The sequence below is a fragment of the Lissotriton vulgaris genome, chromosome 7 (assembly GCF_964263255.1).
Source record: "Lissotriton vulgaris chromosome 7, aLisVul1.2, whole genome shotgun sequence".
NCBI classification, from domain to species: Eukaryota; Metazoa; Chordata; class Amphibia; order Caudata; family Salamandridae; genus Lissotriton; species Lissotriton vulgaris.
Genome location: NC_141695.1, coordinates 81,918,095 through 81,933,460, shown reverse-complemented (window position 1 = coordinate 81,933,460; position 15,366 = coordinate 81,918,095). Strand labels below are relative to the sequence as shown.

Below are 15,366 nucleotides of genomic sequence, written 5' to 3'. Positions count from 1 at the left end.
CCTATTTACGGACACCCCACTCATTTGAAATTTTGTATTTGTGTACCATTAATTGCCTGGGTATCCTGAATGTATAAAGCATTCTTTTGCTTTTGCATTGGACTCATGAGGGACTCCTAGTAACGACTAGTTGCACTGCAGCTTCATGAAAGGGTTTCAGTGCTTTTGCATTTGACTCATGAGGGACACCTAGTAATGTCTAGCGGAACTGCAGCTAGATGTAATAATTTCAATTCTTTTGCATTTGACTCATGAGGGACACCTAGTAACGACTAGTTGAATTACAGCTCTTTGTAGAATTATTTTGATATTGGATACTATAATATTCACTGCCCACTGCTAATCTCGTCCCATTATGCTTTACAGGGTGCTTTCAGCAAGATGTGCTCTTTGATTTCAAGGCATCTACTTGTTCTCTCCCTAGGTTATGGAGGATCCCAAAATCATCATCTCTCTCACTGCTTGTTAAATTTTCATTTTCACTTTTGTGAAATGACTATATGCAGACAGAGATACTTGTTATTTTACCAAAAGGATATGAGGTTTCTGTTTTATTAATTGAGAGTCCAACGGAGCGGAGTTGCGGAATGCGCAGAGTTTTTGTTCAACTTCATGGAATTCCGCGTAGTAGTACTCCTCCAACTACGCCCACCCTTAGTATAGACTATAATGTCTGACTCCATCATAAGTAGGATGAGACTCCATTTTCACTATGTTTGAAATATTATCACCGTGTCTGTCTTTCACAAAGATGTTTTCTGTTCTTATCATTCCAAGAACCTGTGAAAGTGTCAAGTCACTCAGACATAGGCATCTAAACATGTGTCTTGTTATCTCTATTTCAAGGTCCCACAAGAACAATAGCCAAAACATTCTGGATTGCCGTATTTTTACCATATTGTTTTTTAGAATGCAGCTTAGACTAGCATCTTGATGCTCATTGATTATACAATTATTCCTAAGGTGATAATGAAAAATCCATCTAAGGTAAGAAATAGCATAAAAGGACTGCCACTTGACCATCCTTTGCCCCAGATTATCATGCAAGATACTGCCAGAAGAGATCTTGACTGCCATAGATGCCTCTGTATCGCACTGTCAACTGAAAGCTGATATCAAGCTGCCAAGTCTGGGAGGAAAGGAGCTGATGCAAAGTATTTACCCTTCGCCGTGAATAGGGCCTCCCTGAGTTTTGACAACTGTAGCGCTTTGCTGGAAACATGCATTCAGTGCACTGAATCTCCCTAAGAAACTCAAGACACACGTTTTACTGATCTAGCTCTCTTAGATTAGTGCCTAGAGGTAAGTTTTAGAATGTTAGGTTTTTAGATTACATTTTAGTCAAGGTAGAAATGTTTGTTTCATTTTTGTTTTTCGTCAACATGCATTTGTGCTGTTTGAATTATCTTTTGTGGGGTTGTTTCAGATGTGCTAAGCAACAGGGTGAGCCTATTGAAATAAACACTTTTTAAGTTAAAGTGTATTTTTCTAAGTGCAGTTTACGTATTTGGCAATGAGAAGAGCAATGTGGGTTTGTTTCTAATCAGCATCATGCCCCTGGATCCCTGTTTAGGGATTGTTAATAACCCAAACGTATTGATGCTAATTTCACTATGTAGTGGGTGTTGTTCTGCAGGGCTAAAAACCCTGCCTTCAGGTATTAGTGCATGAAACTAACGGGCATATTATCAAGGTGGTTCATCTCCGCTTTTTTGGCTTTAAAAGCCAAGAAAGCGGAGATAAAATTATCTCCCTATTACCTAGCTGTCGCTAACACCAGTTAGCGACAGCTAGTAGGAGATAGCGACCATCTTGAGCCCCGCTTTGCATGTCAGTGATATTTATCACTAATGACATGCAAAGTGGGCGTGCCAAGATGTTAGCGACTGAAAACAGTCCCTAACATCGCTATCTCCTATTAAAATCTTTTGGAGATATTCGCGCTAAGCGCGAATATCTCCAAAAGCTAACACCTACCTTGAGCAGTTCTTAGCCATGTTATCCAATGGGAGGTGGATAACATGGCTAAGAGCATTAGCTCGGTAATGCATGAATAACGCTGGATTTTCAGCGATATTCATGCATTGCGGCGATTTTTATCGCATTTGAGATAAACCTTGGTAATACCAAGGTTTATTTGCGGTAAAAATCGCCGCAGCTCAGCGGTAATTTTTTGTCTCTAACCAAGCAATAGCGATAATTATCGCTATTGCTTGGTAATATGCCCCTAAGTTCCCTTGTGTCACTCGTGGGTGTGAAAACACATTGTAGAGCTGAACCAGACTCAGTTTTTGCCACAATCCTTAGGGCTGGAGCAAACAATGGAAAGCTAAAATAATACATTGAATGATGTTAAAAAGGCTACCTTCCAGGGCAAGTTCATCAACCAGTAAGAACTTCATGCCAACTCCTTCTAAGATAGAGGGCATCTCTAATGAAAACTAATACTACTGCACAAGTCTTGGCAGTTTGCAACTATTGCAGAAAAACTAAAGCTGACTTGCAGTGCCTACTGTTTGTTTCACCATTACTAGCCTTTCTTACAGAGACTAAATAAAACTTACAGGGTAGAAAAATACATAGTCCACTGAGTTGATGTTCCATCACATGGACAGTATGTATGTCTACCCACCCAATCATTCTATTTAGGAAACAAACAATCTGGAAGTGGAATATGTTCAGTTGGAAGTGGATCAATAGTAGCCTCTGGTAGCTGTAATTCACCCATCAAACAGGGCTGAGCCTGGCATCCTGCAACCATCCCAGAAAAAAAGCTAACCTTTTTCTATTCTAATTCTTTCATTGGCCTCTCTTCTGCAAAATGGAGTGCACCTAACCATTGTAAATCTTCCTTGCTGGTTGATCTCTTTTAACTTCTGTTGATAAGCAAATAGGTCGGGTCCTCTCAGGTTTACACACAATATTTCAACATTTTCAGCCATCTGTTCAGTACTGCTCCCTCACATGTGCAGATCCTATGCCACAATCCAAGGGGGCATACGTTAACAATGTATTTTAGAAAGTGTAGGCCTACTTATTGATGGCTAATATAGAAGGAGCTTGACTGCAGGATTGACAGTAGTTGCTTCAAGAACTTATTTTCCGTGATTTGAAAATAACTAATCATTTTATGGCCTCTCATACCAGCTCAATAGGTGACCATGCTCACATACTTTGGGCCCAATTACGTTGTCAGTCCTAAAGGCATTCGTTTGTCCACATCCGATTCGGAACCCGCGTTTCCCACCAATTCAGAAACACATCCGACCGACCGATTTTGATATTTGAAAACTGTTCTGTTATTCCGACTCGGATCCAATCGTCATTTGGAGAAACCTAGTCGGTCGGACCCGAATTGTACAGGACCATGGACCATGTTTCCGACCGACGCATTACAATGTCAGATTCGGACAGCCTTTCCGAATTGGATCATCTAACACAGATCACTGTCGGAATCTGGCTTTTGGGGCCTGTAGCAGGTCTGCCCTTTAACCCCTCCCATGCTCATGACGGAGTCGCTCCGTCATGAGCATCGGCTGAGCTGTGCTCATGTGGAGCGGTTCCGTCATGGCCCTGCCGCCGCGCCTGCGCGGCGCTGATTTTGCGCCTTCGTGGCGCGTTCTATTGAGCGGGTGGGCCCATGACGGAACCGCTCCGTCACGAGCACAGCTCAACCGGGGCTCGTGATGGAGCGGCTCCGTCACGAGCATGCGGCCGCCGCTCGCCCCCCCCTAGCGCTGCGGCGGAATTGCCGCCGCAGCGAAGGGGTTAAAATTAGGCCTCCGGTTGGGACCTGTGGGGGAACTCCTTCCAACAATGTATGGTGTGGCAGGCACCATGGTGTGCCCACCACAGGGTGCAAGGTTTTCTGCAACCACCCCATTTTTCAATGGGAGCCTGTGTTGTCGGTCGGAATAAAGGCTCTCATTGAAGTCAATGGGAGTCCGACCAAACGGTGTTAGGAAACATCGTAGTCAGTCGGTCGATTCAGTCAGAAACAATTCCGAGACCGAGTTGGTTGTAATGCTTTTGGACTGACATCACAATGAAACCCTCAGCCTTATAGATTTGTAGCATTTCTATTCTGAGCGTTTTGCTTAATTTTCTTGCAAACATAAATACCACAGAAAGAGATTTCTCAAACTGGTGTTTTTAGCCCTGACAAAGGTCTTCCATGTATCTTTAGAGTCAAATTGCACACCAAAGTGCACAAATGAAAATCACACTTATATTTTGGTTATTCAAGAGCATAGGATATTTTTGTTCTTCACTGTACTTATATAATTGATGAAGGACTTGGAAAGGTTGACCTTGTAGCTAACTTAGCCATTAAACTAGAAACAGTATCCAGGAGTTGCTCGGGAGAATTGAGAGTATGGGCCAATAACACTACGTAATCCACAAACAGGAGCACCAGGACAGGCCTGTGATCTATCTGTGAAAGATCTTTGCACACATCCAGCAGCTCCACTTCCAGTCCGCTGATATATATATTATAACAAAGAAGAGTGGCAGGATGCAGCCCTGTCTTAGCACCCTGCCCACATTGCAGGCCTAGATGCATTCACTATTCCTCCCATATGTCACACTGGCAGTTATGCCTGAGTCATTCTCTCTCGGTAAGTTCAGTATGGCAAGATTAACCCTTAACTCCCCCATCATAGTCCACAGTATTTCATGATGTACACAAACAAAAGCACATAATAGGTCTAAGAAACCCATATAGAGTGCTCCCTTTCACTGTGAATGTATCATTTATATGGCTAAGATTTAAACATTGTTCAACTGTTTCAATACCCCTTCTAACCCCATGTTGTATCCCTGCAAGGATCTTCTGCTCTTCTGCCCAGGATTCAAATCTTTTTAGCAGGATCCTACTTGTGACTTTGAGTAGAGAGTCTCATAGTGATACTAGACTCCACCTGATTTCCCTTGTATATGGCATGCCAAACTTATTTCGAAAGGGGTGCCCACAGCACAACATTGTCCTTAATCGGGTCCACCAGGATCCCTTTAGGTAAGCTAACTCAAAAAAGACAACTAAACTCTGTGAATCAAGCTCATTGTTGGGGGCTTTCAATCAATCAATCAATCAATCATAGGCATTTATAGAGCGCTCTACTTACCCGGAGGGTCTCAAGGCGCTAGGGGGGGGGGGGGGTGTGCTGCTGCTACCCAAACAGCCAGGTCTTGAGCTTCTTCCTGAAGGCGAGGTGGTCTTGGGTCAGGCGCAGGTCGGTCGGGAGAGAGTTCCAGGTCTTGGCAGCCAGGTAGGAGAAGGACCTTCCTCCTGTTGTCGTTCTTCGGATGCGGGGGACGGCGGCGAGGGCGTGACTGGCTGATCGGAGGTGTCATTTGGGAGCGTAGAAGTTGATGCGGTTGTTGAGGTAGCTCGGGCCTTGGTCGTGAAGAGCTTTGTGTGCGTGGGTAAGGAGACGGAAGGTGATTCTCTTGTTGACCGGGAGCCAGTGCAGGTCTTTTAGGTGTCCGGAGATGTGGCTGTGTCGTGGGATGTCGAGGATGAGTCTGGCTGAGGCGTTCTGGATCCGTTGGAGTCTCTTCTGGAGCTTGGCGGTGGTTCCGGCGTAGAGGGCGTTGCCGTAGTACAGACGGCTGGTGACGAGTGCCTGGGTGACAGTCTTCCTGGTCTCGTTGGGGATCCACCGGAAGATCTGCCGTAGCATGCGCAGGGTGTTGAAGCATGACGAGGAGACGGCGTTGACTTGCTTGGTCATGGAGAGGGAGGAGTCCAGGATGAAGCCCAGGTTGCGTGCGTGGTCTGTCGGTTTGGGTGCGGTGCCCAGGGCGGGGGGCCACCAGGAGTCGTCCCAGGCGGAGGGCGAGGATCCCAGGATGAGGACTTCCGTCTTGTCCGAGTTCAGCTTCAGGCGGCTGGTCGACATCCACTCGGCTACCTCTTTCATCCCTTCGTGCAGGTTGGCTCTGGCGGCGGCGGGGTCGTTGGTCAGGGAGAGGATCAGCTGGGTGTCGTCGGCGTAGGAGATTATGTTGAGGTTGTGTTGGTGTGCGATGGCCGCGAGGGGGCTCATGTAGACGTTGAAGAGGGTTGGGCTCAGCGAGGATCCTTGAGGGACGCCGCAGATGACTTTGGTGGCCTCTGACTTGTACGGTGGTAGACAGACTCTCTGTGTTCTTCCGTCGAGGAAGGAGATGATCCATTCCAGCGCCTTCTCCTGGATTCCGACGTTGCTGAGGCGCTGCACTAGGGTGCGGTGGCAGACGGTGTCGAAGGCCGCGGAGAGGTCTAGTAGGATGAGGGCCGCTGTTTCTCCGTTGTCCATCAGGGTTCGGATGTCATCGGTGGCAGCGATGAGGGCGGTCTCGGTGCTGTGGTTGGCTCGGAAGCCAGACTGTGAGGGGTCGAGGGATCTGTTCGTCTCGAGGAAGGCGGCCAGCTGCTTGTTGACGGTCTTCTCGATGACTTTGGCTGGGAACGGGAGCAGCGAGATGGGGCGGTAATTCTTGAGTTCGGTGGGGTCCGCTGTTGGTTTCTTGAGTAGAGCGCTGAGTTCGGCATGCTTCCAGCTCTCAGGGAAGGTGGCGGTGGTGAAGGAGGTGTTGATGATGTCCCGCAGGTGGGGTGCGATGACGGCGTCGGCCTTGTTGAAGACGTGGTGAGGGCAGGGGTCGGTCGGAGATCCGGAGTGGATGGAGTTCATCAAGCGGACGGTTTCTTCGGTGCAGATCGGAGTCCAGGCGCGGAGGGTGGTGGTGGGGGGCGGTGGTTCGGTCGAGTTGGACGTGGCGTTCGTCGGTTGGGTGTTGAAGCTGTTGTGTGTGTCCGCGATCTTGTTGTGGAAGTAGGAGGCGAGGGAGTTGCAGAGTTCTTGCGATGGGGTGATGTCGTTGTTTCCGGCGTTGGGGTTGGAGAGCTCTTTCACGATGTTGAAGAGTTCCTTGCTGTTGTGTGCGTTGTTATCCAACCGGTCCTTGAATGCAGTTTTCTTGGTGTCGCGGATCAGTTGGTGATGCTTCCGGATGGCAAGCTTGAGGGTGGTCATGTTGTCCGGTGTTGGCTCCCTTCTCCAGGCTTTCTCGAGGGCTCGGCAGTTCTTCTTGGAGCTCTTGAGTTCGTCGGTGAACCACGGGGCCTTCTTGCTGCCGGGTCTGCTGGGCGGGGTCCTCAGTGGGGCGAGTTCGTCCGCGCAGTTGCTGATCCACTTCGTGAGGTTGTCAGCGGCCTGGCTGGGGTTCGCTGAGCTGGCGGGAGGGTGCTGGCTCAGGGAAGCGGCGAGCTGGTCGGCTGTGATCTTTGTTCTCAAAGCTGCAAACCTGGACTAGCAACTGGAATGTAGGTAGGGAAATATGTTCTAAAGTGTTGGACTTGGCCCTTTCTCCCCTGAATTTTTTAGCTTTTGTGGGAATTCACATGTTATGTTAATGAAAGTGAAATACCAATGTTAACTGTGACACAATGGTGTACACACCTGTAATCCCCCCATTGAGAATGCACCTTGTTCAAATGTCACTTTTAAAATGGATGCCATGGCTGTGTGTGGTGCCACCTGACTGTGGTGGGTTAGCAGTCTAGTTGTTGTTTCCCAGCACCCCTAGCTTTTGGAGGGAAACCTGCCACCCAGGGTGCTTTACTCCTCCCCCTGAGCCAGTTAGAACAAGCTTCCCCAGATGCTTCTAGAAGCTTCTGGCCCTGTCTGGTAGGTGGGGTGAGGGCTGCATAAATAAGGGGGCTGTGCCACCATGTGCTCAGTCAGAGCATGGAAATAAAGGTGAGGGGACCTGCTGCCAGGAGGTACCGTCACATGGGTCTTTTGCTGGAACCTGTGCCCAATTGTAACTGCTCTGCTTTCCACAGTGCTAAGTGAGAGCCCCACTGCCGGAATCATGGCTGCTATAGCAGGAGGAGTGCCATGCTACAGAGGAGGATGGCTTCTAGGATCTACCTCCCTGTCCTGATGTGTGCCCACTGACTGCTTACCTTGCCCAGCAGTGCCTGCTGCTCGGCTACCTGGCACCTGAAGAAGGAATGAGCGCTATCTCTGGTCCCAGAGGCTGCTGGTGGGACCTTGCACCTCACGAGCGCTACATCTAAAGTGCCAGGAGAAGAGGAGTGTCTGTCCTCTGAAGCACTGGGCTGAGAAAGCGCTATATTCCCATGGACTGTGCCTTCCAGCACATGGTGAGTGCTGTAACTTACCCCCCCAAGAAGAAGAAGGAGGTGAGGAGCGTAAGCGCTGTATCTGGTGGGCGTTATACTTCGGGTGACTGTCTCCTGCCTGCACCCCTGCCCAAGGAGAGCGCTATAGGGGTATTGCCCAGGCGAAGAGGGGAGCTGGTGGCTGCAGCGTTGGGTTGGGAAAGCGCTATATTTCTACTCCCCGCATTGCTGCCACAAAGTGGTGTGTACTGAAATTGGCGGGAGCCTACCCCGCATTATTGCCGCTGTCTCGGATGCCCTTTCGCGGGTGCCTACCCCGCTTCATGCATAAGTTATAAGCGGGTGCCTACCCCGCGTGTGGAGACTGCCTGCATAGGTGAACAGCGGGTTCCCACCCCACATTACCACCTGGGAAGGAAGGGAACTGCCATTGGGCTTATATCAAAGGGGGGAGCCTACGCCACGGCTTCAATTGCCCCGGGATCACCGCCGCCATCTGGGTGCTGAGGAATCCCCGGGCTACTGCGCTGCTCCCTTTGTCCTTTGCAATGGTTCTGGCAGCAGCCTGATTGGCCCTGCCATGTATATAGTCCCCTTGTAAATATTGCCATGGCGCCAGATGGCGCATTATAGCGATTATTGTGATTACTATTGTATGTTTGACACAAAACAAAAGTTATTCTTTTCACCTAATCTGGTGTGGTCGCTTTTTGTGGTGTGCCTTGTGTGTCACCTGCGTGGATGCTTTGCAGATGTCCTTTGGGGTTTGGCCCGCCCACTCTGCACCATGCTACCCCATTTCTAACATAATGAGAGTTCTGTCAAATTCTCATGTTACTCCCTGGTGTTCTACATTACTCCAAATCTGTTTCCGTGCACGCCTCCAACTGGGAACTTCTCAAATAGAAGGACGAATTCTATAGAGAATTGCAGCAACGCGGGCAAACCACCAGCATGTGTAATGCTGAAATAACTGCATAGGAAAGGAGCTACCAGGGGTGACTCCCCCATTAAGGCGGTGGAGCGTCATCCGACTAAAATAATTTCCCCCGAAATAAAAAAAAATGGAACATTTTTCAATTTATTATTCAAAATCCCATCCCGATTTGAGCGCCAGGATAGGGTGTGGGGGCTTTCGGCTGGGTTAGAAACAGCATAGAACTCCAGTGCCCTCGGGAGCAGCGAGAGAGGCTGCTCCCTCCAATCCCGGTGCTGCTCTCATTCAGCAAGAGAGCAGTGCCTGGATTTGTTACTGCAGTTGCCTGGAGCCTGCCAGCCTGGAGAAGACTCGAGCGAGGAGGAGTACGCAGCACATTAAAGGTAGGTGGGATTATTTATTTATTTATTTTTGTCACCTCACCACCTTCCTTATATGCCAGCCGCCACTGGGATCTACCCCTTCTGACTACCACACTGACAGGTGTACCATTCTGTCATGGCTGTCAAAAGGGTGGAAGAGGGGGAATTATTCCCGATGCCTGTGCTTTTTAGGGCCCAGTGCTGCAAACTGTACATATTGATTTTGGAGCAGCCTACCCTGTTTATCACTGATAAGGCAGCTCACATGGGTTTAGTAAGAGGCAGCTACAAATGTTGGAGCAGATATTTTTTCTCTTCCAAGTTGAGAGATACTTTTTCTTATCTCAGCTCATTACAACTCCAGGTGTTGCAAGAACTGGTTTTTCGCGTTTATATATTATGTGAAAGTTTCTACAGGTGTTTGTTTGTCTAGTCAAAATTAATAACAAATTAACAACATAAAGTAGGTTGAAACTCTAATTGCCTACAGCACATTCTCTCATGTACAACAAGGAAACACACATATATATTTGCCCATGTAACTTCCCATGTTACATTGCACTATAAGTTTTTGCGACCTGATCGACCACGAGTACATCACAAAATGTTTAAACTGGATTTGAAACATAATTTCATAATTATTCACCTTAAATTGAGCAGAAGATCAAAATCCCTTAAAAAATATGTCAGCATTACAAAAAAATATCGTCTATTGCAAAAACACTTGAGCCTGGAGGAGGTGTACATTCCTGCCAGGTATTATTCTCTGTAAGACCTAAAAATAGATATTGTTATTAAAACCGATGTGTGGTTGTATGGGACCGTCCATGTTCCACTCATGACAGGCCTCCTGGGCCCAAAGTGGCGCTATAAAGCGGTCAAAACTGCTTTGAACTACTTTATGCAACTTTCCAAAGCAAAGCATGAATTGAATTAGAAAGTAAATCCACCGCAACACTTTGTATCACTGTTGTGACTGAGACCCACTGCAATGTGTTAGAAATATGGGGCAGTATTTATACATTATTTTCCAAGTGTTTTTGAGATTTTAAAAGGAAATTCAAATCCATGAAAATATTTTGTCTCTATAAATAGATATTGAATGTGAACAACTTTTCTAGATATGCATTGAAAATGGAATAAACTCACTTTTGCCTCAGATATGTTTCATCTGAAAAGCAGTGCAAACATTATGTGAATGCAGTATGTGGCATAACCATTTGTTCCCCTGGAAACCACTTATATTTTGAACATGGTTCTAAATCGGATGGATGGAAAATGAATTCGCTCTCACCACTCCCCCTCCCCATGGCCTCACAGCTGCTTCATCCCTCCCCTCCACCTGCTCCTCTTCTTCAATCTCTGCACTCTCTGTAAAGGACTGTCCTCTGCCCAGGAGCACACGTCTTGTAAGCGGATGGTCCACTTCAGTGTAATGTGAACACTTGATGCCACCAAACCAGATTTTAAATCACCCAGACCACACCCGGAAATCTTTGGAGCACTTACCGCAAAATAAGTGGTTTGATTTGATGCCGGTGACACTCCACCAATCACGATGTCTGCCCCCGTCATGCCCCCGCTGGGGCTCAGGCCGAATCCGATCCACCCAGTGCTCGCCACTTGAAGTTCAAAGGTGATCTCCTCGGTGGACTTGTTGAAGTCCCAACGCAGGACAACTCTCCCCTCGGTGTCCAGGGTCAGAGAAAACCTCAGGTCAGGCAGCTGGCCCAGGACCAGGGGTACCAAGGAGAGGAGTAAGAGTGCGCGGGGGCTCATGGTCTCGGGGGGGCCTTCAGTATCAACCAACAGGCACCAAACCTCCCTGCTGCTCTGAGGACCGTGGCAGGTGCGCCTGGTAATAACCACCCGCTCCCCGACGACAAACAAAGTAAAACAAAGTTTTGTCACATGGCTGTGTACTGGAAACGCTTTGAATAATAAACACTCACGGGCAAAACTTCATCGGAATTTTTGAGCTTTTTTAGTTTCTGAATAATTGCCTTCCGTTTTTCGTCTAACAGGTTTTTTGAAATAGCAGTGAAAGAGTGACACTGGGGCACAGGGCTTTCTATAGTTTCACAGCTGCATCAAGAATGTACGTTTGTCAGCTGTAAATTGCCTAGTCACGAAGGTGTCTATACACATGACATGTATTCACTTACATATTTGCTCCTACACCTAGATGTATCTCTACAATTTTTGCTATTGACAATTTCTGAGTAGATTTTCACCTATGTATAGATTTATAAGTCTCCACTCCTCCCAATGGGGGCTGGGCACTCCTATTTATTTATTTAAAGTATTTGTAGAGTGCAACATTCATCCCCAAAGGGTATCACGGTGTTGGAGCGCCCACTACCATCCAACCTGCCTCGAACTTCAATCTATTCTGGAAGCTAGCATGGTCTGCAGTCAGAGGAAGATCAACAGACTGTGAATTCCAGTTCACGGCAGCCAAATGGGCGAAAGAGCGGCCGCCCGTTCTGGTTTTCCTGATGTGTTTAGCGCTGACGAACGCTAAATGAGCTTTGCGAGGAGCTCGTGACGTCTTCTAGAAAGCCACTCAACTACTCAGAATAGCCGGTCCAGTGTCATACAAACTTTGGGACATGACACAACAGCTTTAACTTTTCTCTCTTATGTACAGGCAGCCAATGAATTGATTTTAGTCACCAAGAAGCTGAGATGTTTCGGCCACTGTTACAGATGAGTCTGGATGCTGCATTTTGGTTGGACTACAGATGGATAAATAGAAAAGCAGCCATTCCCAAATATTGAGCATTGCCATAATCAGTGCCTGGATTAGTCTTTCCCCATTCCACAGGAATCCTGCGAAAGATCTTACGCAAAACTGCAAGGAAATCAAATCATTTGCCACACATGGCATTTACCTGGTCCTGCAAGGAAAGGGAATCATCTATGAGGAATCACAGATTCTTTGGTACTCTCCTTGGTACTGGTACAGTGGCCAGGGATGTTGGCCACCACAAATTGTCCCATATCGTGTGGGCTCTGCCAAAAAATAAGATCCTCCGTCTCTTTCGTATTAAGCTTTAAACTGCACTTGCATCCAGGTAGCTACTTCTGACAAACAACCAATGCGGTCTCCATGTGTCTCTCCCGTATGGAATTAATGCATTGAGTATCCTCACCGTAGGAGCAGACCTCAAAGCCCAAACTTCATTGATATCAGCCAGAGGAGACATATACATTAAATAGCATCGGACTGAGAAAGGAACCCTGCGGAACCCCAGATTTAGATGTATAGGGAGTGGGTCAAAAATTGGCCTTTTGAACTAACTGAACCACAGCCTTCCTCTGGTCACTTCAGATCTAATGCTAACCAGCACTGCCAACAAAGTGGACTCTTACTACAGAATCTACTTGTTACTTTACAGCTGTATTTCACATTCTGTCTGGGTGGGTATGTCCGCCACTGGGGCTGGCAGAATCCCTTTCATAGGGCGATGCGAAGTCAGGGCTTACTGGGTCCAACCGTGGGGATTTTGGACCTTTACTCCTGCTGTTCCAGGGCCTGACCTACAATTGGTCCTGACCAGCCGTGCCAAGTACCACCCATTCAGTATTTGATACTAAAAGGTAGTGTACAGCAATCAGTCCAGGGCCTCCCAGAAAGGTGCAAGGCATACACAGGGAGAAGGCTCAAAGCAGTAACACTAATGACTAACTTTGTGATAAAAGTAGTATTTAATATGATGCAAAGTATATGCACAGCACCCTAAATACTATCCACAGTTTCTTAAGGGCGGCCTGCAAGCGTCTGCCTGGATAGTGGCCTTAAGAGTCAATAAAGCAGTGCTAAGGGTTGAGATCATGCAAGTCCCAGGGAAGAATGGTGAAATAGAAAAATTGTATTACTAAATATTGATATTGACAATATAAAGATAGAAGAAAATTGTATTCAAAATTAAGAGTGACAAAATATCAACAGGTAAGGCCCTAGGAAATATAGATTTACTATTCCTAGCACCACATCTAGGTACCTTAAGGATGTATATTAATTCAATCTTCATTGTGTGTCACTGGGGGTAACCCAACACCAAAACCATTGCCTGCTACAGTATTCACTGATAATCTGTGTAACTAAATTATTTTCAGGACAATCCACCATTAAATGGATTGGCATTAACATGTGCTTTCACAAAGCATATCGCAGGCATACTGCTTATTGTAAAATTACATAACAAACAGGTCACGCATGATAATTGTTTTACCACCACAACAAAAACATTCATGTGTTGAGTATAAGCTATGCTACGAATAAAAAGAAAATGCAACGCAAGCACTCTTTTCAATTGAAGCATACAACTTTGACCCAATCAAATCATGTACTCAGGGAAACCTCACGTTTGTGGATCCTAAGCCTCTTTCTCACTAGTATTCTGAAAACTCTTTTTTGTTAGCCACATAAGGTAAAGCAACAGCTGTGCTGTCAAGCCAGACCTGCAGATGGGAGGTACTGAGATGGAAATGGATTAATGAGAGTCAGCTGAAATGTTAATTGGATGTGGAGTTTAAAAAATAATACGTTTTGTATATTTGCATAATTTCCTTAAGAATATTTATACGGTCCTCTATGCCATATTATCTTGTTTTCCTTGATTATGAAATAGTGATTAACTCCCTTCAAGAATGAGAATAGCTGTTGCACACTGTAATTAGTCTTCAAAGTCCAAGCAAATCTGTGTGTTTAAGTACCTTATGTTTTTATATAGCTATTGAACAGACCCTTTAGAAGCATATATATGCTGGCTGAGTGGAAGTCAGGCTACGTACGTGTAAGGTAGTAGCCTGAGGAGTGTAAGGTAGTAGCCTGAGGAGTGTAATGTGGTATCCTGAGAGCTGTTACGCGGTATCCTGAGGAGTGTAAGGCAGGATCTGGAGAGGTGTAAGGCGGTATCCTGAGGGGGGGGTAAGGCGGTATCCTGAGGTCTGTAAGACGGTATCTTGAGGTGTGTAAGGTGGGATTCTGAGGTCTGTAAGACGATGTCCTGATGAGTGTAAGGCAGGATCCTGAGGGGTGTAAGGCAGTACCTGAGGGGTGTAAGGATGTATCCTGTGGGGTGTAAGGCCGTATCCTGAGGGGTGTAAGGTGGTATCCTGAGGGGTGTAAGGCAGGATCCTGAGTGGTGTAAGGCAGTATCTTGAAGGATGTAAGGCAGTATCCTGAGGGGTGCTAGGTAGTAGCCTGAGGATTGTAAGGTGGTATCCAGAGGGGTGTAGGGCGGTATCCTGAGGGGTGTAAGGCGGGATCCTGAGGGGTGTAAGGCAGGATCTGGAGAGGTGTAAGGCGGTATCCTGAGGGGGGGGTAAGGCGGTATCCTGAGGTCTGTAAGACGGTATCCTGAGGTGTGTAAGGTGGGATTCTGAGGTCTGTAAGACGATGTCCTGATGAGTGTAAGGCAGGATCCTGAGGGGTGTAAGGCAGCACCTGAGGGGTGTAAGGATGTATCCTGTGGGGTGTAAGGCCGTATCCTGAGGGGTGTAAGGCAGGATCCTGAGTGGTGTAAGGCAGTATCTTGAAGGATGTAAGGCAGTATCCTGAGGGGTGCTAGGTAGTAGCCTGAGGATTGTAAGGTGGTATCCAGAGGGGTGTAGGGCGGTATCCTGAGGGGTGTAAGGCGGGATCCTGAGGGGTGTAAGGCAGGAACCTCAGGGGTGTAAGGCAGTATCCTGTAGGGTTATATGCCAGTAAAGTATCCTGAGGGGAGCAAGGCATTATCCTGAGGGGTGTAAGGTGATATCCTGAGGGGTGTAAGGTGGTATCCCGAGGGGTGTAAGGCGGTATCCCAAGGGGTGTAAGGTGGTATCCTGAGGGGGTTAAGGTGGTATCCTGAGGGGTCTAAGGTGGTATCCTGAGGGGTGTAAGGCGGTATCCTGAGGGTTGTAGGGCAGTATCCCGAGGG

At 47.2% G+C, this 15,366-nt stretch overlaps 1 protein-coding gene across 2 annotated transcripts in view; it reads right to left on the bottom strand.

Annotated features, from left to right (window-relative positions):
• The window catches only part of LOC147700831 (DBH-like monooxygenase protein 2), a 564,025-nt gene extending 552,726 nt beyond the window's left edge, over positions 1–11,299 (bottom strand). For both annotated transcript variants that reach the window (XM_086928504.1, XM_086928505.1), the window contains exon 1: positions 10,946–11,299. In XM_086928504.1, the coding sequence (XP_086784630.1) occupies positions 10,946–11,215 (270 nt within the window). In that variant the 5' untranslated portion in view covers positions 11,216–11,299. The remainder of the gene's footprint in view (positions 1–10,945) is intronic.
• Between the last annotated feature and the right edge of the window lie 4,067 nt (positions 11,300–15,366).